General features: G+C 56.1%; 1 protein-coding gene across 19 annotated transcripts in view; it reads right to left on the reverse strand.

The window, feature by feature from the left end:
• Positions 1-4,488: 4,488 nt before the first annotated feature.
• Positions 4,489-26,291, reverse strand: part of ZMIZ1 (zinc finger MIZ-type containing 1) — a 244,620-nt gene continuing 222,817 nt past the window's right edge. For 13 of the 19 annotated variants that reach the window (XM_063638174.1, XM_055275575.2, XM_055275574.2 and 10 more), the window contains 13 exons: positions 24,208-24,390; positions 23,165-23,242; positions 22,273-22,447; positions 21,658-21,799; positions 19,909-20,119; positions 18,642-18,747; positions 16,792-16,952; positions 15,741-15,808; positions 15,371-15,439; positions 14,628-14,872; positions 13,377-13,543; positions 9,770-10,030; positions 4,489-8,335 (listed from right to left, as the gene is read on the reverse strand). In XM_063638174.1, the coding sequence (XP_063494244.1) occupies positions 8,228-8,335; positions 9,770-10,030; positions 13,377-13,543; positions 14,628-14,872; positions 15,371-15,439; positions 15,741-15,808; positions 16,792-16,952; positions 18,642-18,747; positions 19,909-20,119; positions 21,658-21,799; positions 22,273-22,447; positions 23,165-23,242; positions 24,208-24,390 (1,974 nt within the window). In that variant the 3' untranslated portion in view covers positions 4,489-8,227. The remainder of the gene's footprint in view (positions 8,336-9,769; positions 10,031-13,376; positions 13,544-14,627; positions 14,873-15,370; positions 15,440-15,740; positions 15,809-16,791; positions 16,953-18,641; positions 18,748-19,908; positions 20,120-21,657; positions 21,800-22,272; positions 22,448-23,164; positions 23,243-24,207; positions 24,391-26,291) is intronic. The other 6 variants (XM_055275580.2, XM_063638183.1, XM_063638185.1 and 3 more) reach the window with 1 other exon arrangement.

Raw genomic sequence — 26,291 nt, forward strand, 5'->3', positions numbered from 1 at the left:
CCATCCTGTCTGGGCAAATCACTGTCCTTCCCATGAGGGAAGGGGTCCTACATAATCAACTTGTCACCAAGTGGCTAGTTGGTCTCATCCTGAATGTTATTGTATCAGGGGCTCAGCTTGGGTCTCTGTTGATGACAGGTTGGGCATTCAGCAGTGACAGTAGCTAGACCAGCCTTGGGGAGAGGAAGCCAAAGCTGTTAGGGTTATATATAACTTCGTCATTGTCACCATGGCACTCTGTTCATGAGCCCATATGGTGCAAGGACTGGTTGGAGGATGACGAGTGAGGACAGAGACTGGCTGATGTCGACTGGCCGAGTCACCCTGCTCACTTGGTTGTTTGGTGTTGCTTCTGCAATGGATGCTCTTTGGTGTGTATTGAAATGTGATACGTTACCTTTGTACTTTTTGCCACTCTCAGAGATCCACAGGCCTCTTTCCCAGTCCTTTTTGTCTCTGATAGTCCAGTCTTGTTTTTCCCAGGCCCCTGACCAATAAAGAGCTAAGCCATTCACCACTGCCCATGAGTATGAGTATATCCTTATTTCAGGTCTATTCTCTTGCCATGAGATGACCAGGTGCTTTGGCAAAATCTCTGCCTATTGGAGGGATTTTCTCTTACCACTATCTTTCAGGGCCACCCTTGGGTGGCACTGTAGTGCAGGCTCAGTCCATTTTTGGCTTATACCCACAGGCCAAGTCAACCCATCTGTGACCCAAACTCAAGAATTTCCTTTCTCTGTCAGCTAGTCATAATAAACATTTTTTGAGAGAGGCATTGGTGTGACAGTCCTCATCCCAAGTCTTGATGTCTCCTTCCCTACCAGGGGCCTGATTTGGGTATAGGAGACCTCCCTTGATGGAGAATTCAGCCTTTACTCAAGTTCTGCTGCTTTTCCAATTAGTCCTCTGCCTGATTGTCACTCCTTCTGCCCTCTGGATGCAGAAGGTAAGTGCTTTCCAATGCTTCCTGCCAAGAGGTTTCCTCTGATGCTCACACTCTAAATTGCCAATTAAGATATCTGTAACTATAATTTCCTTTCTTCAATGCATTGGTGACATTTAGCAATAGCCACATTTAGCAAGTCAATAGTCTTAATAGTTATTCTTTGCCCATATCTGTCAGATGCCAGATACATTGCTGCAGCTGTGTAGCTCCTTCACCTGTGTCCCATCCCCATTCACCACAGGTGCACACTGCTACCCAATTCCTGTCACTAGTGGTGGGTCCTCATTGTCATCTGGTCAGTGGTACCTCTCCAGCATCCTACCCTCAGAGCCTGCCTCCGAGACCCACTCCCAGCACCCACTGTCTTCCATCTGGATAGGAGCAGAGCCTAGGACAGGCATGCAGGTTCCATGATTTATTGAGGAAGTGATCTTGGGAGAAGCCTATGAGGGAGGCAGGCAGAACAAGGAAGGGGAGAGAGTGGAGTTAGCATGTGGCCTCAGGTAAAATCTAGCCCTGACCTGACCCGCAGGGAGGATTTGAGAGAACCGATCATACCCCAGCAAAGAGGCCTTTTATTACTTGTGTCAGTCAATTTTGGCTGTGGGCTGCCTGGTAGGGGTGCATGTGTGGGGATAGGGAGCAGGTAGCCTGTCAGGCATGGAGGTTTCTGTGTGCTGAGGGAAATTCTCTGATAAAGGGGCACGTTCTGGGCTGTTGGCAGCCAACACCCATAGCAGCGGCAGGATGGGTGGGCCAGTCGGTGAAGAAGATCCTGATGAAGCACCACAAGTACCTAGTTACCATAGGAACCTGTGGAGAAGACAAGGAAGGCACAACCAGAGGGATGTCAGGAGAACTAAACAGATGAAAGAGGAAATTGTCATGGATTCAAGTGTCTTCCTCTCTTTTCTGTTGCTCTAACAGAATACTAGAGACTGAGTAATTTATAAAGAAAAGCGGTTTATTTAGCTCATGCTTCTGGAGGCTGGGAAGTTCAAGATTGGGTGGCTGCATCTGCTGAGGGCCTCATGGTGCATCGTAGCATGGCAGAAGGCATCATGTGGCGAGGAGGGCAAGAGCGTGCCAAGTTGGCTTTTATAACAGACCTACTCCCATGATAACCCATGAATCCACCAACTCATTAATCCATCAATCCATTCATGAAGGCAGAGCCCTTATGACCCAAGGGGCCTGCCTCTTAGTACTGTTACACCGGGGATTAAGTTTCACCATGAGTTGTGGGGTGGGACAAGCATTCAAACCATAGCACCAAGAGAAGAGAGCTTCAAGGAAGAAACGGCAACTGTCAAGTGCAACTGTGAGGTCCAGTCTCAGAAAGCAGTGTGGATCAGCAACCAAGTGGTCATCGGTGAGCTTGCAGGAGAAGTGTCAGAGAACTGGTGGGGCATGAACCAGGCATATGAAGGGTGACAGAGAAAAAGAGTGAGCACTGGCAGCTTTGTGGCTGAGAAGCCTGCGTGGGAAGGAGCAGAGACTGGCCATCAAGGGTTGGAGCCCAGACCAAGCTGAACCTTGCGATGCCAGAGCCTGGGCCACTAAACCTGGGGAGGCGGGAGGCAGAGGTATGGGGAGGATTAGCGGGCTGATAGAATGAGACTCCTTGTAGAAGAGAAGGGGGTGATGGTGTCAGGGGCTGGGGGAGGGGTGGCCCCAACTGGGGAAGGGACACCACATCCTCTGGGCCTGGGTGGAAAAAGATATGGCCAGGGTGGATGGAGATAGGTTTGTGGGTAGCAGCAGGGACAGTGGGGAGCTGGGTGAGGGTAGGGTAGCCTGCTTAGAGTGAGGTGGGCGTGGTTAGCAGGAGGCTGGAGCAGAGGACAAGGGAAATGGGGGGCCATTAAACATTGGGTGCCCTTAGCACTCAGTGAGGCTGGAGACCCCAATGTGTCCTGGCATCAACCAGTGGGGCTGAGTGACTTTCCCCAATAGCACCCCATGGCCTTACATGAAGACAGTCAGTGGATTCAGGGTGGAGACTTTTTGCAGTGGGCTAGAGGAAGAAGAGACGTAAGATGATCCACAGTGTGTGGCCCCACATGCTGGAAGGCTGAGCTCTGAACTGTCCCAAGCCAGGCCCCCCGCTGGGCTTTTTAGGTGGATGTTTCTGGTCCCAGGGTTAGGCTCACAGAAGGAAGTCACCCATCTGGAGAGAAGTTAGCTGAGATGGGGCCTGCCAGTCTCCATGCAGCCTTGTGGGGCAGCCACAGGCCTGTATCCCAGGTTCAGAGTCTCCAGCTGAAATGCCAGGAAGGTTTGCTTATTATCATGAAGTTAGGGGAGCACACTGCCCTTCCTCCCTCTCCCTGCTCCCCTGCCCACTTCCTGCCTTTAAGTCAATGGCATTCAAACTTTTTGTTTTCAACCACAACCCACAAATAATAACATCATGACTCAGCAGACACACACACACACACACACACACACACACACACACGCAACAAAAGTTTCTTGATACAATGCTACCCTTTACTTTGTAGGGCACACTCCTGATATTTTCTACTGTATTCTCATTTGTTTTATTAAAGTGCTGGTCCAGCTCCACCACACTACTTACTCTAAGGCACAGAGAGCTCGGCATGTCTCCTTCGGGAAGCTCTCCCTCAAGCTAACTAACCACCCTCCTCTTGGAGGGGTGTCTGTTCAGAGAAAGAGTCAGCCTGTCCTGGCGATGATGGCAGAAGGTGGCCGGTGGGTGTTCCATTATTTAATGTAAATCTTTTCTCCTCCTCACCTTCCACCTCCCTCCAAAAGGAGAAACTCCAGCCACTTTGGAGAGGCCCCAGGAGCAGGGGGCTTCTAGGCACCAAGTCCCCTACAGGCAGCACCCTGCAGCCTCCCCCACACCGCTGTCAGATGCATGTTCCTAAAACTTCAATCGGAGACACATGAAGTGCTGTCAGCTTGTGTTGGTGCCGAGGCTGGAAGGATGGTTAGAACCATGGCCTGGGCAGGGGCCATCGTGAGACAGCACCCCATGTAAAGCATGCTCACGGAGGAGGGAAAACCCAAGCTTCCCTAGGAGGGGAGGGGCAGGTGTACCGAGAGGCGGAGGCCAGGGATGCTGAGATACCAGCAGGGAGCATGGCTGCAGTGAACACTCACTCTCCATTGAAGCCACACTCCTGTGTGCTCTGAACACCACCCTCTGTGGCTTAATATGAATAGGTTCCTGCTACTTAAACCCAGCATAATCCACAAGAGACCATCAAAGATGGGACACTGTTGGACACTCTCAGTCACATGCCACAGGGGCCCCTAGCACCCTGCAGCCACCTGGCCCCATTCAGCCACCCCAACTCCCCCAACCATCCAGACACACACTGCACTTGCCCCATCAGGGACTGGTTCCAGGGACCCCCATGGACAGGGGTTCTTCCAACTCAACACCCAAACCACCTGCCTTTCTTTTTTGTGTGTGCAGAGGGTAACAGGGTGGGGGGTGTGGTTTAAAACAAAAGCAAAAACACCCAAACCACTCCTTAACATCCACAAAATAGCTAATTCGCCAAACCTTCATTTTTGTCAATTTATTTAGAAAAAAATTAACATGGGCAAATGAGATACCTCAGTGTTACAACAGAGTATAGAAATGTCTAGCAATAGTCAAATAATTTGATCTTTAAATACAAAATAACCACATGAACACCTAATATACAGGTTTCATCTGAATACATATTTATTAGATAAATATTAGAGGTTGTCACATCATCTAACTACATACAGCTTTGCAAGACTAGAAATCACAATTAGTTTTTTGACCAGTTTAAAGTATGAAATGATTGCATTGTACATACGATGTACAAAGACGATGATGGTTTCTGTGGGAGTTACTTCAGGCTGCACTGGTGGGTGTGTTTATGTGTGTACGTGTGAATCACCTGTGATCATGATATCAAAAATTATACAAAGTATGAATTTGGTTACAATTTTCTTCTGAAATCCCCGTTTCTTTTCATTATTTCCATAGCACCCTAAAAATACACAGGTGGCAGGACTAGTACACTGAAGCTAAATAGTACATGTAGGTAAAATAAAAACAGAACAAAAACCCCTTTCCACTCAGGGTCAGAGTATATTACATGAGCGAGAGAGACAGACGTGGAGAACTCACAAATGCTATAACCAACAGGATCTAGTTTTTCCACGTGATGGAGTTCCAAGCTTTTTTTGTTTTGTTTTGCAAAATAAAAACAATACACATTCCAAGAGAAATGAATGCATCTGTTGACACGTCTCTATTTCTCATTTACATATGTACACACGTCCCTTGAGTCGCTGCTGTTGACATGGCCCTGTGTGGACGGGTCAGGCCCAAGGCCCGTCGGGAGCAGACCTGTAGCTCTCTGGGGGGTCAGGGCTTCCATTAGGGAGAAAGTACTAGCAGTTTCTTAAAAAATAAAATGGCTACAGGGAACATGATACATGGATAAAGCTTCAAACCAAGAAGATGGGGGTGATTGCCTGTACTTGGCCCTTCCCGCCTGTCTGCTGGCTCCCTGTCCATCTTGCAGAGTGGCGGCAGAAACATGCCTATGGGCCAGGTGGATGCTTGGCATGGAAAAGTGGCTTGCAGAGGCCTCGTTTTTGCTGAGGTTACTTATGGCTCCAAGTAGTCGTCCGAAAGGATCAGGGAAGGATCTCTCCAGAGTTCAGGACCATCTCTGCTTATGGGCGTTGTCTACCTGCACCTGTCACAACCTGGGGCTTGCTCCCGCCCCAGGTGCCTCTGCACCTCCCTCACACCCTGGCCTGGCTCCCAGAGCACTCCGGAAGAGCTTGTCTCCAGACTGCAGGCTGTAGGCACCACGCACGGTTCAGAGCCGGCCGGAAGGGAAGCTCTGGGCCGAGCTTGCTGGTGGAGGCTTGCTGGAGAGGGGACCCAGGAAATCCGCCTCAGGTGCTGAGCCCAGGGACAGTTGCAGGAGGTGCCCGGGGCCTGGGCTGCAGGGAGCATCTCGACTCTCTGCACTGGAAAGCTGTGGATCCACCTGTGAGCAGAGTGTGGACACACCCTGATAAGAACCAGAATGAATCCCAGGCCTTTCTGGGGCAAAGTATCAAGGCAAGAAGCAAGAACTCCTAAGGAAGGCATCTGTAAGTCTGTCTGGAGCTTAATTTCCAGATGGTCTGACACAGGGCGTGGCCACTTGCCAGGCCACAGACACTGGGCAAGGGTGGCCATATGCTACCTGGCGTTGGCTTGTCCCTGCCAGCTGACTGAGGGATGGCTCTAAATAGCCGGCTGCCCGGTCTTCCAACTCCCAGCACAGCCGCCCATTCTGTTCGCCCCTTCAACTGTACAAATAGCCCTGGTTGCTTTTTTTGTTTTTGTTTAAAAAAAAAAGAAGACTCGGTCTTTGTCATTGAGTCTAGGTATTTTAAAAACACCAGCAAAGGCTATAACCAGGTCATGAAAATGCTGAATATTATCAAAGACGATACTAAAATATTCACAAAGATATTTACAAAAGCGATTCTTAAAATAATTGATTTGCATACTGAACAACACACTATTTGAAAAAACCTCGACGACAACGGGACAAAGGAAAAAAAGGGGCCGGGGCAATGGCAGCTTTCCTACAGAAAACCTTGTGCCGTCTGGGACAGTGACTGGAAGTCAACAGCTGGGGCCACCTTTCCGGTAAAACCCACAGAGGAGTGCTGGGGACCACCCACAGCGGACGGGAGAGCAGGAAAGGGCCCCAGGCAGCAGCTAGGAAGGGCGTAAAGAATTTACAGATGGGACCCCAGTGACGGGACAACCTGGCACCACCCTAGGCCATGTGGCTCACGGGGCACAGACCAGCCTGAAACAAAGTGAACACAGGACAGGCTCCCCAGGAGGCCCTGGAGAGTGGTAAGCCAGATGGAGCAAAGCGGCAGAGGGAAGGCCAGAGGCTGCTTTTGCTTGAGTGAGCAGGAGTGTGGGGTGAGATTGTGATGGAGGAGTGCAGGCAGGGGAGGCCGGCAGCCAAGGGCAGTGTCTGGGGCACACGCCCACCCCCCCCATGCCTGCAGGTACATACTGGTGCACATGGCCATGGCCTGGGCTGCAGCCGGGGGCAGCTTGGAGCACAGGGACAGAGGGAGGGGCTGGACAGACACCATTGCCCTGGGCTCTGGTTTCTGCACCTCCCCGGCCTTTCCACGCACTGCCCTTGCCATCTGATCGGACAAAGAGAACTAGGACACAGAGGGAAGTGGGTGTCCCAAGGAAGTCTTGGAGAGGTGGCAGAAGAGGGACTAGGAGAAAAACAGAACAGACGGAGAGAAATGGTTTGCTTGCTGTCCAAGCGCAACGTTCTTTTTCTCCAGGTGACTTCATAGCTTTAAATTGTTGCTGTTTAAAAAGAGAGTGGCTTGGAGCAAAGTTAGAAGTTGCCGCTCCTGTTTGATTCTGATAGGTTATATGCCCGCGCCCCCCCAACCAAGGGCACAATCACTTTGGTTGGGTGCACACCTGCTCTCTCTGTTCCCCAAGCCTGGGCCCTGTCTGAGCTTGGAGGTGGAGCCTCAGAGACGTCCTGGCTCAGAAGATGTCCTGGCCCTCTTTCCCACCAGTCCCCAAGCAGGAATGGCAGACCCCCTCTCAAACACAGAATCTTGTCCTTTTTCTCTGCTTTCTGAGAGTGTGTTTACGGGGTATCTTGGCTTATAGGTCAGGGGTCAAACCGATGACCCCTGGCCCCCGAGAGACGTTGTCTTTCCCAGAGGTTTGTGCTTTTCTGTGGTGGGTGGGCTGGTCTCACTGCCACCAACTGCCAGTGCTCCTCCAAGGCTCGGGGCCCATGCTGGGGCCCGGGGGCCTTCTCAGGCTCCACAGTCACTGGAGGGAGGCTCTGGACCAGGAAGCAGGGAGGCAGGGTTACAGTCTAGAAGATGGAAGAACCTTGGGGACACTGGAAGGTCATCTGGAATCGGCACACGCGGAGGGACCGGGAAGCCGCATCGGCGTGTGCCCTCTTACCGGGCTGGTTCCTCTCGGGAGGGTGGTCTTCAGGCCTGCGCTGGGCATGGGCCCAAGTCCAGGGTGTGCAGGCGGGACGTGGGCTCCAGACCCACACAGCCTTCCCGGCGCACCCTCCCTACCCCTCTGTTCTGAGAGGGCTGCAGCGGGGGAGGGCTCCCCGCCCCACAGCCCGTGGCTCTGGTGCGGGGCGGTCTGAGGGCACAGGCTCCCAGGTGGAAAAGTGTGTTGGGTAGGTGGGGTAGGACGCAGAGTGTGGAGGGATGGCCCCGACCGGGTGGCCCTCAGTTGTTCTCAAATAGAGACAGGAGGTCATCGTTACTATTGCTCGGCAGGTCGGGGGGGTCCAGATAAGACAGGAGCTCGTCAGGATTTGTGAGTTCGGGAAGGAGCTGGAAAAGAAGGAGTAACGAAGTTCAGATGAAGTGTGCCTGAGAGGCAGGCCCCGGGTGAGGAATGCAGGGGCGCCCTGGCCCGTCCCCCTCCGCCTGCCTCTCAGGACCCTAGCCAAAAAAAGGGGAAGAGAACAGCCTTGGGCCTGGGCCTGCCAGGTATCCCCACACACACCCCGGCCACTGCACCGAGTGTGGGGCACCCCCATGCTCATTTCAAGCCTCGGGATCGGGACCCGCAGCCCACCAGCTAAGGCCTGAGCAGGGCTGACCCTTTTCAGGCATGGACTTCAGCCCTAAGCTGGGAAGGCCCCATGGCAGGTCACTTGGGCCTCCCAGCTGAAATCACATGCTTCACGTGTAAGCACAAGGAGGTGGGCTGGTGGGAAGGCGGGAAGGCAAGTGGTTCCCACACCCCCCTACCCACCATCCCTCTCTCAAGGGCTCGTCGCTCCTTGGTGAGCCTGTGGCTGGCTGGCAGCCATCCTTCCCTGTGGCCCCGGAGGGGCTGCAGACTGTCCCTACCCTCTACTGAGATAGCCTTGGAGTCTGTCACATGGGGAGCCTTATGCATCTAAAAGCAGCCCCACTGGCCTGGTCTGAGGGGGAACACTGGGCAAGGACCTGAGATGGTTGCACAGTGAGTGAGTCCTAGCTAGCACAGAGCTCCTCTGATGGTGCTGGGGCAGAGGCTGACAGAGCAGGGCTGGGGGTGAAGAACAGCCTCCTCCCGGAGTCTGGCACCAGCTCTGTGGTAGGCAAGGGCGGGGCCGGTGCTTGGTCCCATCCCACCAGCCCCGTCCAGCAGCCCAGCCCCATCATCCAGGGTGACCCCCACCATCTTCCAGACCTCAGGGTAGGAGCCCTGGCACCTCTGCTGTCCATGCTGGCCTGCAGCCCCTGGCTGTGACCCAAGGCTGCCCCTCTGCCCCCACCTTCTGTCACCCACATGGGGGCCTCTCGGAGTGAGCGATGGAGCAAGCGGAAGCAGGGCATGGACAACACGCGGACAAGAAAACCGGAGACAGACACACACCAGCGAGGCAGACAGACGGCCTCTCCCTCCAGCCCTCCCTGCCCGGGCCAGAGAGGCAGACACAGAAACCGCAAGCTCACCATCAGGGGAGGGCAGGGACCCTCCTGTGCTGCGCGAGGGACCCTGCAGGGCTTGGGTCAGAAGGTGGGTCAGGGCTGGGGTTCAGGGCTATGGCCAAAGGGACTGGGGGACAGGAGCCAGCAGGGTGGGGACCCTCAGTGGTGACACTTCCCCATCATGGGGCTTCCTGGTCTGGAGCCAGGTCTGGCTGAAGCCCTCCCACCGCCCACCCACCTCCTCCCCTCGGGGCCTCGAGCCCTCACACCCACCCCTTCTTTCGGGCAGGTCCCGGCGCCAGGCCTAGCCCCAGGCCAAGGCGAGTGGCGACCCCAACTTACATCCAGCGAAGGCTCCGGCATGTCGGACGCTCCCTGCGCTCCGGCCTGACCCTCTAAGGCTGAGGAGGGGTTAAAGGTCAGGTCGCTGTGTGGATGGCTGCTGGGAGCGGCCTGTGGCGGCTGCCGGGGAGGCTGGGAAGGAGGAGGAGGAGGAGCCCCACTGTGATGTAATGGAGGCCCTGACTGGCTGCTGGGGTGTGGTACGTGCAAACCTTGTTGTATGGAGGGGTGGGGCTGGTCAGAGCTGCCAGCGTGTGGCATCTGTGGAGGAGGAGAGAGCGGGAGAGAAGAGAGGTGAGGTGAGGAGGCACGGCAACGATGCCTGGAGAAAATGAAACCCAACACAACCAGGGAAGTCACAACCCCCGAAACGTGGCCACCCGGTACGAGGCTGAATGTTGTTTCTGGGCAGAGAAACAAAGAAAAATTTCTCCCCCAAAACCGCCCATCGGGGAGGCTGCAGGGGGATGGCGGGGACCTCTCGGGCCACGTGGAGCCCCAGGAGGTGGGGAGGGCTTCGACACAAGCACAGACACGGGGAGCTGGGCCTGGGCTCCCCCAGGCCCCTCCACCTCCCCGCCCAGACAACGAACAACAGCAAGGGCAGGATGGAAAAGCAGAATGGGCATGTTCTGGGGAGCGGGAGGCAGGAGGGCGGCTGCCGCAGCGTGGTGCGGACCCCAAGCTGGGCGGCAGAGAGCAGACACAGACAGACAGCATTGGGCGGGCGTGCGGCTCAGGACTGGGTCTGCACCTCCCAAGTGGGCCCTGGGCAGGGGTGATGCTGGGCACGAAGTGCCCTTCGCCTTCTGCCAGCCCGAAGTGTGGAGCAGCTGGGGCCTTGGAACAAGCCCTGCAGCCCGCGTGGAATTTGGCTGTCAGAGAAGCAGGGCTGGGTGGGCACCTGGCCAGCCAGGGGCATCTTCCCACCCTGCCAGACCCTTTTCCTAGACATCCCACTTGGTCAGCACCAGCCCTCAAAAACACAGGGTTGTGAGGGAGGCGGGCAACTCCGGGACTCCAAGGACAAGGAGACTGAGTGACGGTTCACCAATGGTGGGTGTCTTGCTGAGGGTGAGGCTGGCGGTGCCTCTCTAACAGATGAACTAGAGGACTCGCACCCTCCTGTGGGCACGTGCACTGAAAACTGGGCTGTCTGTGGGCGGGTGGGTGAGATGTGAACATTCCCCTGCTAGCCTGTTTGCTGTCCCAAGCAGACCCTCCTTCAAAGTGAAAGGCCGGGGAATCCTCGTAGACCAAGCCCTGATACCACTGCAAGCATCCCTGACAGCCCCCAGCCCCACTTTCGCTCTGCCAGTGAGGGGGGCTCACGGATGCTCCAGGTGCTCCACTGGAACAGCAGCCTGGCACATGCTTCCTTGGTCTTTTCGTCCCCTCACCCTGCCCCATGCTGGGGCGGCCACACAGAACACACTGACATGTTCTTCCTGTGTGCATTTAGAATTTGCAGCCACACCATCCTCGGTCTTTGCCCATCCCCAACTTCCTCTTCCTGTTTCTCCTAAAACTGCTTCCCAGGCCTTGCTAGGGGTCGGTCTCTGTCCACGGTCCAGGTGGCCCCTTCTCAGGGTGCAGGGCCCCAACCCCATGTGGCCTTAGGGAGCACAGTGCCCTTCCAGTCCAAGCCCCAAGAATGAGATGACCTCGCAACCGTGGTGCTGGAGACCTTGGGAGACCAGTTTATGAGACACATACAAGAGGCTGCAGAAATGGGCCACCACCCATGGTCAGTGAGAGGCCAGCTTGGGGCTCCCACCCCTGTTGACGCCCTCAGTGCCCACCCTGGGAGAGCGGGGAGGGGCTCCACACTCCAGCTGTGCAGCCCAGCTCAAGACAGACAGTCCCTGGATCTTCAGAGGCAACTGTGCCCCTCGTCTTCGTATCTGGCTGGAATGTCTCCGGCATGGAGGGGCAGGTGCTGTTGGAGCACTGCTGACACACCTGTCAACCTGCCACCAAGTATGGGCAGTCTGTGGGGGCAGCGGCATCTGGTTGGAGCGCTCTGGCCAGTCTCTGTGGGCATGGCAGTGCCTCCCAGCCTTGGGCTCAGCTGGGGGTGTGGCTGCCTCCACCTGGGCAGGTGTGGTAGAAGTTTACCTGTGACTGCCCAGCTCCACCGGCCTGGCACATCTGCACTTCCAGGTCTGCTTGCCCTCTAGTGAAAGCTCAGAAATGGAGGACAGGACCATCTAGAGAGCATCTTAAGGAGCTCTGAGGTCAACTCACAGGCTCAGATCCCGCCACACAGAATGCAGGCAGCGGGGCTCACAGAAGGCAGGAGAAAGCTTGGTTGTCAAGGGGAAATAGATGGCATTCCCACTCCATATTCCAGTGTTAGGAACTGTGAGGGCGCAGGATGTGTGTGTGTCGGGGGGTGTGATTTTGGTGTCTTCTGGGTGTGGGATGCCCTCAGGGCCCAGGAAAGAAGCCCCCAGAAATCACAAGCCCCATGGGGCAGAGAGTAACTTTGAAAAACTTGGCCAAAGCTCTACAAAGCATCTATTTCCGATTTGGACTCCTGGGGTCCTGAGGGAAAGTTGCTGCTCCCTCACCTAGGGTCCTGAGGCAATTCCATGTCAGGTGTGTGGAAGGCAGTATAATCCAGAGGCTCCTTCCTGTGCAGGCCACCCAAGCCCACTGCCAGACACTGGCAGGACCCCGGGCCCTCTCCCTGGCTGGTGTGGCCCAGGACCCACAGCCACGTGCTCGGCGATGGCCCCTCCTCCCCAAGATGAGAGCCCAGAATGACTGAGACCTCAGACACACCACTTCAGCCACTGGAGGCTTCAGTTTCTCCAAACCCCAACTGTTCTTCCTGTACCCACGCACTGCCAGGAGTTTTGCTCCATTAGCACAAGGCCTGTCTGTCTTGCTTACACCTGTCACATGGCCTGCACAGAGCACAGCTCAGAAAACACTTGTTAAAATGAGTGGAACCACGTGGCACTCACTGGATGAGGACTCCAGGGGACAGAAGGGCCTCCTGCCACTGCCACTGGGGCCACAGGAAGGGAGGGCCTGTGGATAGCACAGGACACCTTACCCCACCAGGGACATCCCCAGCCACACAGGGCATATGTCAATAAGTGTGAAACAGAACGAGAAGTGAATGCTCTTCAGATAATCAGACTTCCTAGCATTTCTTTTGTTGGAGGTGGTAATACCCTGAATTCAGATCCTTGGAGAATAAGTGCCTGGGTTTGGGACAAAAGTCGAGGTGGCTGGAACCGTGTTAGGTGAGTGTAAGAGTGTGCAAGTGGGAGAAGGAGAGGGCTGATGGCGTGTGCTGGGTAGTGGCGAGTGCATGCACGTGTGTGTGTGTATGCATGGGGTGGTGAGTGTTTGGGGAAGAGCATGAAGCTTCCCCCATCTCCAGAGAATACGAAATCCTAGGTAAAACAGCCAAGTCTAAGGACACTGACAGGCCACGACCTAGCCTCAGTCAGACCCCTCCTATTCCCTTCTGAGCCCACACACCCAATTCTTCATCCTCCGCCTTGCCTGGGAGGGAACAGGGTATCCAGATCCCAAGGCATCAAAACCCCAAAGGCTGGGGAAGAGGATGGGGTGAGGAGGAGGTACTCACAGTTTCCTGCATGGGGTGGCTGAGGGGTTTCTCGAGGGCGGCCATGTTGTTGGGCATGTCCGGGGGGTGGGAGAGCTGGGGGGGCCCGTGCATGAAGTCATTCATGGATGTCCCTCCAGGGTTCCCGTGGGGGAAGTCAAAATTGCCATGGCCTTGGTAGTTGTTGCCTAGGAAGGGATGAGATGGGGAGGGGAGGGGGTCATCCAGAGAGATAGTGGCCACCCCCAGGGAACAGAGAGTGTGTAAAAATACAAGCCAACTCCTTTTCCTCTTGCGAGGCTGCAGTCGGTCATGGCAGCCTGAGGCTTCTGGGCTGTAAGATAGAGCAGCCATGCAGCCCTGTCCCATGGTCTGTGGTACCCCAGAGGATGTGCTGCCCTTACTGCTATGGAGGAGGGGGCAGAGTGGCAGAAAGGGGGCAGGCCAGGCTCCTGTGGGGAGTGGGGGACACGGCCTGAGCCTATAGCAGACCTGCTGAGCTACTCCCCAATGTGGGCCCTTTTCATACACAGCAAGCCCCAGGTCCAGAGTGGGTGCATGTTCTGCCAAGCCCACAAAGAAAGCTGCAGCAGACTCAGGATGACACCCGCAGAAGCCAGCTGTTCCGCCTCCCTGGTCACTGTGCCCTCCACCATGTGGAGATGGCAAGGGACAGAGGATCAGCAGGCTGGGAGGCTTGGCCCTTGGCACACTGTGGGAGTTTGGCTAGGTGGCCTAACCTCACTGGGCCTCTCATGGGGACCTAAGATCAGGGATCCCAGGGGGAGCTACCACCCAGTGGGGGGTATTTTCCAGGAATCAGTGGCAGTAGGGGTAAAACTTGGTCTGGGCAGCCGGGAGCATAAGGGCCAGTGGGTGACCCTGGTGGCCAAAGGCCGAGGCTCCAGGAACCTGGACTCTGTCCCTAGGAGGGCGGGAAAGTTGCAGGGAAATGTAGATATCACGGAAAAAACAGGGAAGGGCGTAAGGCCAAGAACTCGGGGTGGGTGTGTGCTGCCAGCAGCCCCAGAGGAGATTGGCTGGGAAGAGGCAGCAGTCATATCTCCCACCAGGGCAGGCTCTGAAGCCCCTGGGCTAGGCCCATGTACCCTCAAGTCTAGCAAACTGGGAATTGTTTATTGGGGGATGTGTTACTTCTCTCTCTTCAACCACACCCCTGACCCCTGCCACCATCAGCACAGAAACTCTGTGCCCCTGCAGGGACTTGGGGCTGCCCTCCTTCTCCCTTCCTCCCTGCCTGGCATCACCCACCTTGGCTGCTGTAGTCGTTGGAGTTGGTGCCCCCCGGGGGAGGTGGGAGGGGGTAGGGGGACGGGCCGGGGCCCAGGGCTGCGATCATCTCCATGACATTGGGCATGATCATCTGGCTGGGACTCATGGTCTTGAACCGCTTGGAGGGGATGCCATCAGGGTCGTCCTTGATGTGTAAGTCCGACTTGATGGGCACTGGTCGCCAGCTGCACGTGGGATCGATGGTGACCTCTTCAAACTCGGAGCTGGGGGAGGAAGGGTGGCAGAGCTGAGGCTCTGGGGTGCCTGGCTTTGGGCATAAAAGCACCTCCAACTTGGACAGACACCAAGGTGACCTTGTTGAGGCCCCTGCCCCCACTCTCACCACACTATGGACAAGGCGGAAGCCTGGCAGGGATTTCTCTATATATGTTTGACATATGGGGAGACTGAGGCTAGAAAAGCAAGTGGCTGGGCACAGGGCAGCTGGCCTCAAGGGCTCCCTCGTGGGGAGCGGCAGGTGGAGGGTCGGGGCGGGGCACTGTCAGCCTCCTGCTGTGGCTGGCTTTCATGCTTTCTGGGAAGTTCATTTGTCCCCAGATCCAGTGGCCCCCAAGGGTAAGGGACAGAGAGGTGGGGGATGTGGGTCACGGTCTGCTGGCCTGGGAGGGGAGGGCTGTGTCAGGGCTATCCACCTGCTCACCTTGCTCTAATCCAGGCCTCGTCCCCTCCCACCCCCTGCCCCTTGCTGGGGCCGCACTTACTGTTGGATGGCATTCAGGATTCCCCACATGTACTGATCCACCTCCAGGCCCTCCAGCAGAGCGGTTTTACTGGAAAAGGAGACGGGGAGCTTGGCCTCTGCTCCAGGACCCAAGGAGGTGGGGGCACAGCCCATCCACCTCAGTGTCAGTGGGGTCCCACCCTTGCTTCTGGTTACTACTGGAGGCACAAGAGAGGGGGACTCTGACCGCGTGATACCAAGGGACCACCTGGAGCCCCCATAACCTGAGCCCCTCTGCCATGTTTGGGTTCTGGTTTGCTTTTAGGGCAGGTGGAGGTTGGGGGTAGCTGGCCCCTCCCCTCTGTGGTTGGGGGATGGGGGAAGCCCCCACCGGGGTGGGCATCACTCACTTGCACACAGGACACCTCCAGGTCCCTCTCTCGCAATTCAGCTGCAGGTATGACTCCAGATCAAAGCACTGCAGACAGGCAGACAGACAGACACAGGTGAGACCAGGACTGTCAGAAACTGCCTAGATGTGCCTCAAGGACCCTTGGAATAACTACCCCACCAGAGAGAAAGATAGGCTGTGGGAGAAACCCAGGGCTGGGGCTGGGTGGAGTGAAAGCAATGCTACCTTTCTACCACGCAGAGTCCTTATGCCTCCACCCCAGCATCCCTAACACCACCTCCCATGCCCCAAATGACCCTGTGCCTAAAGCCTTCCTGGTCCCCACCCCAGCTGACTCTCACTGTTTTTTGCCCTGTAATAGCCCCTTTCAAAGAGGCCAGGGGTAGCCCCTTCAGCCCAGCCCAGGCACCGAAGACAAGTCTGATCAAGTTCATCGATCCATATCAGATAGATAAAGTGACCAGAGCATCCTCTTGCCCACAGCATTCTTTGGGAGGGAGGAGGGGAAGCTCCTGTCCCACTGCACCCTCAGGACCAGCTGCAGGTGACAGCCCTGGGCTCCTTCTGCATGCCCACCACACCCAGGTTCCAGAGGACGGCTCCTTGTTCTTCCAGGCTGGGCTGCCCATGTTCACTCATTGCTCTGTCACTGCCTGCTCAGACTGGGACTGCCACTCACGCCAGGGCTACTTCCTGAACACTGGCCAGATGCAAGGCCCTGGACAGAGGAATGAACTGGACAGTGGTGTCCCTGCTCTTGGGCCTCCAACCAGCCCTGCCATGTGTGTGGGACTTCCAGCTGGCATCTGCCATCTGCCAGGGCAGGGGCTGTCCAAACCCATTTCTGTAGCCCCTTTGGCCTTAAGCACACAGAAAAGATGCTCAAAGATAAATGATGGCTGAAATTAATGAGTGATGTCAGCTGCTGATCTCCATGACGTCCTTCAGGACAGTGTTTGGACAGGCCCTGTTGCCCCTCTGCCTACCCCTCACCATCCCAGCCAGAGTCTAGGTGGCTTGCTGAAGCTGTGCTTTCTGGGGCCGCTCACCTGGACATGCTTGCAATCGTGTCCTCGAGCAGGCAGCTGGATGCGCCGGAATGTGATGGGGCACTTCAGAGACACCTTGATGGCCGTCTGCTCCACCCCATCCTCCCCGTTGAGGGTCGTGTTGCCCGAGGAGGCAGCCACGCTGCTGAAATTCCGCTTGACTGCGGGGCAGGAGGCACAGACAAGTGAGGATGGCAAGGCAGTCCTGGTCCTCCTCCCAGCCCACACCAAACACTGAGAGGGCCCATAGTGTGGCAGTCATAGGGCCGGGTGCCCGGGCTGCTGTCTCCATGTGGGACACATGTGGTGTGTGTGTGCCCAAGGAGGTGGCTGTGACAGTTCCCCTATCTCTGCAGAGCAGGCCCTGCCTTCGTGAGGAAGGGGGATGTCTGCAAAGCTCATGGAAAGTCATTATGGCACTCCTCTGATTTACTGGGTCAGTGAAAAGCCCCCTCAGGCACTCCTGCACTTCACTCTGCACATGTGGAAATGGAAACGGACAGCTGCCTGCTGGAATCCCAGGGCTCAGGGCAGCAATGTGAAGAGTGGCCCTGTACCTCTTGCACAGGGCCCCTGAGTCCATACCCGGAGTCTCCTTCAAAGGGGACTCCAAGCCAAGTCCCTCCATCCCAATTTTTTTTTTTTGGCAGTGTCTGGCTGTGTCGCCCAGGCTGGAGTGTGGTGGCTTGATCATGGCTCACTGCAGCCTCGACCTCCCCAGCTCAAATGAATTCTCCCACCTCAGCCTTCTGAGCAGCTGGGACCACAGGCACAAGCCACCACGCCTGGCTAATTTTTAATTTTTCTGTAGAGACAGGCTCTCACTATGTGGCCAGGCTAGTCTTGAATTCCTGGACTCCCGCCTCGGCCTCCCAATATGCTAGAATTACAGGCATGAGCCATGGTGCCCAGTCCTCTCCTGAGTTTAAGCATGAGCTGGCCAGGTGTGGTGGCTCACGCCTGTAATTCCAGCACTTTGGGAGGCCGAGGTGGGCGGATCGCGAGGTCAGGAGACAGAGACCATCCTGGCTAACAGGGTGAAACCCTGTTTCTACTAAAAATATAAAAAAATTAGCCGGGCGTGGCTGGGTGCGGTGGCTTGCGCCTGTAATCCCAGCACTTTGGGAGGCCGAGGTGGGTGGATCATGACGTCAGGAGATTGAGACCATCCTGGCTAACATGGTGAAACCCTGTCTCTACTAAAACACAAAAAATTAGCCGGGCATGGTGGTGGGCGCCTGTAGTCCCAGCTACTCGGGAGGCTGAGGCAGGAGAATGGCGTGAACCTGGGAGGCGGAGCTTGCAGTGAGCCGAGATCGTGCCACTGCACTCCAGCCTGGGTAACAGAGCGACATTCCCTCTCAAAAAAACAAAACAAAAAGCATGAGCTGTTGAAGTAGGGAGGCCAATCTGGAATCCACCCTCCATGCCTTCTGCCTGATGAAGATCTCCTCTTCTCTAAATCCTCTCATCTTTTAAAGGCCTGGCCTAGGTCATCACCTCCTCCAGGAAGCCTGCTTCCTGACATTTTGTTTTAATCTGCCTCATGTCCTGTGCTGCTATTGCAGGTATGCCTGTTCTGGCTCCCAAGCTGGACTGCCAGCTCTTCCACACAAGGCAGGTCCCAGAACTCCCACCAGCCCTTATGGCACCCAGCTTCTCTGATCATGACAATAGCCCCAGGAGGAGGGCATGAGCCTCAGGATGGGGCGTGCTCAGGGACACTCCAGGCCCGGTGGTGACATGCACGGAGGCAAAGGTCAGTTCCAGGTGAATGGTGACTGCTTCTCAGTCCCAAACTCAGGCGAGGATGGAGTCTGGCCCTCACCCCCGTCCCCACCCTGACTCACTTTTCGTGATACAGTGCTCTGCGGGCAGGAGGCGCTTCTTGAGGAGTCCTTGCAGCACAGAGCGGACGGAGGGCCGGTGTACCAGCTGCAGCACGAAGAGGTGGGACTGCGGGGAGAGAGCACTCAGTTCCTGTGCACTGTCCCCATACCCCACCCTGCCTGCAGCCTCAGCAGCCCTAGACTGCACCCAAGATCCCACAGCCGGCCTAGGAGGCTCCCCCAGGGTGTGTCCTGGGACTTGTGAGCCTGAGCACTACTCCGGAAAGGCTGCCTCTGCTGCAGATCGACAAGGTGGACTTTGACACTAAAATACTCCCTGGATGAGGTTATAGGACACAAGGCTTTAGGCCTGGGTCCCACTTTGCTTCCTAACCTCCCCTACCACTGCCTTCCCATCATGTGTCCTTAGCCCTTCCTGCCAGGGTGCTCATCCCTCGATTCACTCCTCCAGGAAGCCTTCCAGAACTGCACATCCCAAACATCCACCCATCAGCCGCCTCACTCTGACAGTTGTGCAGCCTCACACAGCGCATCACATTCCCCAGCCAGAATGGGATGTACTGCCCAGGTCTATGACCCCTATCTCTGTGTAGCCTCCATGCCCCTAAGCTCACAAGGGTGGATCAGAGTGTTTCCTTCTCCATGCCTCCACAGAGAGGCCAGTGGAGTGGGGCAGGCAATTTACTTCCACTGGGGCCTGAGCAAGCCCTGTGTGTTGGGCCCTGATCTTCAGGGGACATGAGGGTGGCTGAGAGCTGGTCCTAGGTAACAAGTCACAGGTTGGAAGGACCCCCATACGTGACTCTAAGACAAAAGGGTTGGGAAAGAAGGGAATGTGTTAACTCCAGGTTTGGGGGAGTTGGGTCTGGGGGAAAAGGTGCTGACAATGACAACTGCTAGTGAATAAGGCAAGCAGGACATGGCTTTGAGGAACACAGAACTGCACCAATGAATGAAGGGTAGGGAGGAGGGGCCAGGAGGGGTGAATCGGAAGCATGTGTGGGGAACAGACGGAGGCCGAGTGGCCAGGGGAAGAAGCCACATCTGAAGCCAGGGCACAGTGGCTTTGAAGGCCCAACGGTTTGAAGGTTATTGAACAGGCCCTGGGCACAGGTAAGGGGACACTGTATCTTTGGTGGCTGTGGGCACAGGGGGTGGTGACCCAGGGACAAGGCTGAGGACCAGAGGGGGGCAGGGTATTCCACACTTCCACGCCGTGAAACAGGGCCTGCCCGTGCCACCGCTGCCCCTGGCCCACCACACTCACGCAGCAGCAGGCCGTGACGGTGATCTGGATGGTGTTGCGGCCCGGCTGGCACACGTGCTTCAGGTGCAGGGGCTTGTGGGAGGTCTTGTTGTCGCCGCGCTCAATGGTGAGGGGCGTGGCGTTCACGCTGACCTGCACCGAGGCGGGCCAGTTGGTGTTCATCTGCCGGTCCTCGTGGTGGTAGCATTTGAACTGCAGCTCCAGGTCAGACCTAGGTAGGGAATGGGGGTGCTCAGGGCAGCTCTGCCAGGGAGCTGTCCATGGCCTCTGTGACCCCAAGCCAGGTCACATACCTCTAAACACACCACAACCTCCGAGACCCTCAGGACCCCATCCCTGACCCCAGTGGTTCCCCCAGCCTGAGCTCTCTCCCATTCTGGATACTCCCTCTACACCCAAACTGCCCCCAAGACCCCCGCACACCAATCATTCCCGTCACACCCCACAGCTCTAGCTCCCATCTCCCTGGACTGTCCTCGCTGTAGGGGTCAACTCCTGGATCCCAAGACAGAGACAGAGGGGCAAATGAACAGGCACTCATTTGACAAGACCTGCTGTGAGGCCAGCCAAGCCCATCTCTAGACCTGCTGGGAGCTGTCCTCCCAGGCCACGGCCATTTCTGGTTCTGAGCACTCCCCAAGGAGGTCCCCCAGGACACAGCACTGAGGAGTGTCGGGAACCAGCAGTGACCACGTATGCATGACAACTAAGCCAGGAGGAGGAGGAGGCCTCCCAGGCCAGGACACTCCCAAGTAAGGAGCATGGGTGGGCAGGGTGCAGGCAGGCAGCACAGTGGTTTGTCCCATGCCAGGGGCCTCTGTCCTCCTGCCTGAGCGTTGCAGCTCCTGTGTTCTCAAAGCCCACACCAGCTATCTGTGGCCACCTCGCCCAGCCTGCTCAGCGTGGTCAAGAAAGCAGCAGGGGTGTGTGTGCACGTGCCAGGCACAGACTCAGCTCTTGCCCTGGAGATGCTCACTGGGCAGTCAAGGGGGTCTGAGTCACAAGCACAGTGAGACAGTGTGAGTCTTGACTGAGGATGAAGGACTGAAGGGTGGAGACCCCCAGGGTTGGTTCTGGCATCCTGGAGACCTGGGCCCAAGTCTCAGCTCCACCCCTGGCTAGCTGTGAGAACTCACACGAGCCAATTCACTTCTCCGGCCTCAGCTTCCTCCTCTGTCAAAAGAGAAAGTGTTGCCCATTTCCAAGATCAAAGTAGGTCACATGTGGAAGGTGCTGAGCATGGGCCTGGCTCAGCAGGGAACCTTCGGACCTTGCGTTCCAGCACGTGCCCAAGTGTCTGAGCAGCAGCCCTGCCCAATGGTCAGCCCCTTGCAATAGATGGGGCCTGCCTGACCCAAGCCTGGCCCCTGCACCAGCCTCATCTCTGCATTCCTGGCTCTGGCCACGAGTCACACTCGAATTCTTGACTGCATTCCCTCTTGTCAGCTCATGGTCTCAGATGGGATACACAGCTTCCCAGCCTAGGTCTGAGCCAGCCACCTTTTCCTCTGGGGTGAGTGACAGCTGCTCCCTGCCCTTGGGCCATGACACCTTGACTGCTCATCTACCTATGCACCTGCAGACTTCCCATGACAACCGCAGGACAGGGCCCAGTCAATGATGCTGAACACGTGAAGGTGTCAGAAGATGCTGCTACCACCTGCCCAGGGCCCCACTCGGGCCCAAGGAAGCCATCCCAGGGGACCTCCTTCATCCCGCCTGGGCTGGCGCCCCTGCCCTGACACGCACCTCCACATCAGCGTCTGGTGGACCGTGGGCCGCAGGTGGAACACATGGTTGCTGACAGCCAGGTTGTGCTCCAGGCGGAAGGGCTCCAACACCACGCCATCCCGCACGGGGAATGTGAGCCGCAGCTCGTCATTGTGGTTGGCTGGGGCGAGGAGAGGAGGTGGGTGAGCCACAAGCCCCAGCCGCCATGGGTTCCGGGGCTGTGGGTGGGACTTGCTCACCCTGGTCTGCACGCTCAGAGGAAGGCAGGGGTGTGTAAACAGGGCCAGAGACATAGCCAGTCCAAGGGCACACCAGTGAGTCATGGCTTCTTCGATTCTACACGGCCCCACCCCAGCTACTCATCCCCTCTTCTTCCCCCCCGCCTCCTTGCCTGCTTCCACGGCTGGGTATAGATTTTCCTCCCAGCCTCCAGGCGTGCAGGCAGCAGTGACAAGGGCTGTCTGTGAGCAGCCCACCCCGCCTTGAATGTGCCCCTGGGTATCTCACCTGCTCTCAAGTCTCTGCCCTTTCTGTATGCCCACTCCCCAGGCAGCCTGACTGCTAAGCCCCCTGCTCCCAGCCCACTGGGGGGCCCAAGTGGAGCTGCCCAACAGAGCGAGGGAGGGCCCTCACCTGGGGGTGGCGGCAGAGCGCTCATATTTGGCTTGATGTCAGGTGGGAAGGGTGGTTTGACGTCTTGGCTGGGGGACAGGTATGGAGGGATGCTGCTCCCAGGGGTCATGGGGGGTGTGGGGTTCCCTGGAACAGGCGAGTGGGGGTAATTTGCCACAGGAACCGGCCTGGGAGGCTGGAGGGAAAGAGAAGACACACGTAGGTTATGGGATTATGGAGACAGAAGGGGCCATGGCTACGGACATACACCACACTCATCCCAGGGGCCTGGGGCCATGCCCCTTGGGAGGACAGCCTCCTCCAGGGAAACCCTTCTCTCTCACAGATCTCTGTCGTGCTCAGAAGACAGCCCTGGGAAGGGCCTCCCCACCCTTCATCTGGGTCTCACCACTGAGCTCCTCTGTCAGGTGCATGTGGAGACCCTTGCCCATCCACGTGACAAATGGGGACACAGAGGCTCAGGGTTGGGGACTTGCTCAGCACAACCCTTGGAGGACAGGACAGCGGGAATGAAGCCCAGGCCTCCTGTCACCCGAGCAGGTGGGCTTCCCACATCACGACTCAAGGACACACACTCTATGCCAACTCCATCCGGGTCCCCAGGTGAAGTCGGGGCCTGCAGAATCTGGGGCCCAGGTATTCCCCAGGAGCCCCTCTCCCTCTCCTTGTTTTCAAGACTAGCCAGGCTGACACTTTACCCTGGGGCTCACCCCACCTGGAGCCGTGGATTCTCAGTCCTGAGCATCTCTGTCCCCAGGACAGGGAAGGAAGGGAGTGCACCCCACCCATAGGCCCCTCTGAACGTCCAGAGAGGCTGGAGCAGGAACAGTGAGAACCTTTAGAGGCAACAACTGCCTGTGGCTTAGAATTTGTAAATTAAATTGGAACATACCCTGTTGACATTCCCTTGGCTGTAGTTACTGTAGCTGCTTCCGGAGAACGTGTTATTTTGTCCATTAAACTGTTCTGGCTATTAAAACAAGATAAACAACACTGAGTGGGGGGCAGAAAAGCCATCAGAAGCCCGCTCTCCCTCCGGACAGTAAAATCTGCCAGGAGCACGGGGATGCTACAGGGGCCCATCCACTGCTGGGCTATGGAGTGAGCAGGGCGGGACAGCTACACCTCAGTGACGGCGTTTTGCCTCTCTCTGTCCCTAGCTATTAATTTAGCAGAAGTTACAAAAATAGCAACACCTAGTATGCTGAAGTTGGAGCAAAAATGGTAAACCTGTTCAGTGGATGGCCATAATAAATTAGCATGATTTTTGGCAAATAAATGTGAAATAGTAAAGTGTCTTATTTACTCCCGAGAAAATAATCCTAAGGAAAGGAAAGGCTATATGCCTGAAGATACTCATCATAGTATTATTTCTAAACTGAAAAATCAGAAGCAACCCAAATACCTAACAGAAGGAATAATAAAATATGATATGGTGATCTCAGCAGAATATTAGGCAGCCATTAAAAGTAAAAACCCCAGGGGCTCTAGTAGCAGTAAGTATCATCCTTATTATGTCATGTTAAGTAAAAGGTACAGATTCAAAGTTATAGCTGTAATAACAATTTTATAACATGTTAGTGCCCACCTGCACATAGAGAGACAAAGTTCAGAATGAAATGTTAATATATACAGGGGGTGTGTGTTTTTTTAATAAAATATATTTCCTTTATTATTTTGTGAGTGCCGTGAATAAGAAAAGGAGAAAAAAAAAACCATCACCCGAGACCAGTGAGAATAGGAACTGAGAAAAGCCACTCTGACATTCTGGCCACCGAACTTCACCCTGAACACATGGGGACGTTCAGAAATCATCCACCCCTCGCTGTCCTTGGGGCAAACACACGCAGGGTCAGAGTGATCCCGGTGGAGTTAGGGGTGTGAGGTGGTTAGCAGGGAAGGGGCCCCGTGGGTGGTGGCGAGGCTGGGACTCACCTTGTAATACTGCCCCATGTTGACCGCGGGGGGTGGGTACTGCCCGGAGCTTGGCTGGCTGGGCATCCTCTGTCCTGGGTAGTTGGGGGAGGTGAGTGGCCTCGGGGGGTTGGGGGCTGGGTACTGGCCTGGCTGGGTGGGGAACTGGCTGTTTGGTCCATATTGCTGGTTTCCATAGTTGGGCTGTGGTGGGAGAGAAAGGAGACGGGAAACACGTTCAATGTTGCCAACGTCACATAGCCAGGTCACCTGAACACCAGGATGGGGCCCACCTCTCCTCATTTGCCCCTGTTGTTTCCCACCCACAAAACCAGATGATGCTTTGGGCCCCTTCTCGTCCTGACATCCAGGGGCATTTTGTTCTGCCTGTCCAGATCACAGGCCACCTCCCCTTGAGGCCGTTCTTCCTGGAGCACATGTGCCCCTTGAACTCCAGGGACACTTTCAGAGCCTCTCGCTCACACCATTATGAGGGGTCTGATTCCAACTCCCCCTTTGCGTCTCTCCTGGCGCCTGGGTTAGGGCTGTGCTCCCCAATGTGTGCCCCAATGTGACAGAGGAACACAGTCAACAGGATGCACTTCCAGATAGGAGCCCCCTGTGCCCCTGCATTCCGAGGCTGAACCTGGGTGGCATTGTCCTCGTACTCCCCTCAGAGCAGAACACACACCTAGTGTTCAGTTCTGGACCATCGACAACCTGCCACCTGTGCAGGAGGTGGGAGAGCCAGGTTGGTGAAGGAACAAGACAACTTCTCCCGGGAGAGACAATTTAGAGAAGAGGAGAGAGCACCACCCTCCAGCCACCTTCCCTGTCTGGAAAATCAGGTGACCCTCACGGCCACATGACATCCTGTGAGTCAGTGGTTTCTTCTTCCCCATCTGAGTGTCTCTCTTGCCCAGAGATCCTGTAGGTGGCTGTGCCCCAGTGCCTGGCAAAATGCCCTTAATACTTGCTCAACAAACGAATGATGGACTTGGGGATAAATGTCAGAGAGCGTCAATGTGGAAGAATCTACAACTCACGTTGTTGCAACATGGTGGCTGCTCTGGGTGACAGAGAGACACCCACCACAGGAGGTGTAGAAGACGTAGCTGGTGCCTACCTGCCCACCAAGCTAGAGAAGAGAGTCCTCTGTGGGACCAGATGACCCAACCCCCGTCCTAAGGTTCCAACAATTCAAATACTGTATGAGCAAGCCATGGCAAGGGGAAGGAAGGCCAGTCTTCCCAGACAGGATCAGGCCGCATAGGCTGTGATCACCCAGTGCCGTAGCTGGGTAGCAGCAGCATTCTATGAAAAGGATGATTAATTTAGTAAAAATATGGAGAGCCTTTGGTGTGCTCTCTTTAGGCAGGCAAGAGCCATAAGCATGACACAGGTGCAGGTGCAGGGGTGACACCAACGACCAGGAATTCCGCTGAAGCCTCGTCCGAGATTACCTCCTTTGGCGTGGGCTAACAGATGCACCCCCAGCACAGCCAGTGGGACACTGGGATTTTGAGCACAGGGTGGCTGAGAAAAGGCCTAGAAACTGCATGGGGCCTAGGTGCCAGGAGAGGTGCCAATAGCTTGAGGCTCCGCCAAACTCAGGACCCAGAAGCCAATGGTCCTTCTCTGGCCCCTCCCTGAACTAGTGTCCACCAGGTGGAGGGTTGGGGCTTGATCCAGCCTCTTGGATGCATGAGGAAGCCCCTGACCTCTCTCTCTCTCTCTCCCCTCCTGAACTCAGGATACCTCCACTTGTTGCCAAGCCTCCCAGCCCATCCTAAGGTGGATACTGAGGGGAAATGTGCAGATCTTCAAGGAACTTAAGGTCTTTGGGTTCTAAAGCCGCTGTGAGCCCAAGGTGAAGGCCACAGTGCTGAGAGGAGCTAGGAGGAGAAAACTGCTCTGAGAGTGGGCATGCAAGCTGGGAGGGAGGCAGGCAGAGAGCTGGGCACACCCTGCTCAAAAAGGGGCTTGGTCGTGGGGAGCAACCAGGGCAGGCTTCACGTGGGGCATCTGCGGAGCCACGTCCCTACGTCTTCTGCAGGTAAACTAAATCCTTACCTGGGTACCCAGATGGGCCAGCTGCTGCCAGC

The sequence above is a fragment of the Symphalangus syndactylus genome, chromosome 4 (assembly GCF_028878055.3).
Source record: "Symphalangus syndactylus isolate Jambi chromosome 4, NHGRI_mSymSyn1-v2.1_pri, whole genome shotgun sequence".
NCBI lineage: Eukaryota > Metazoa > Chordata > Mammalia > Primates > Hylobatidae > Symphalangus > Symphalangus syndactylus.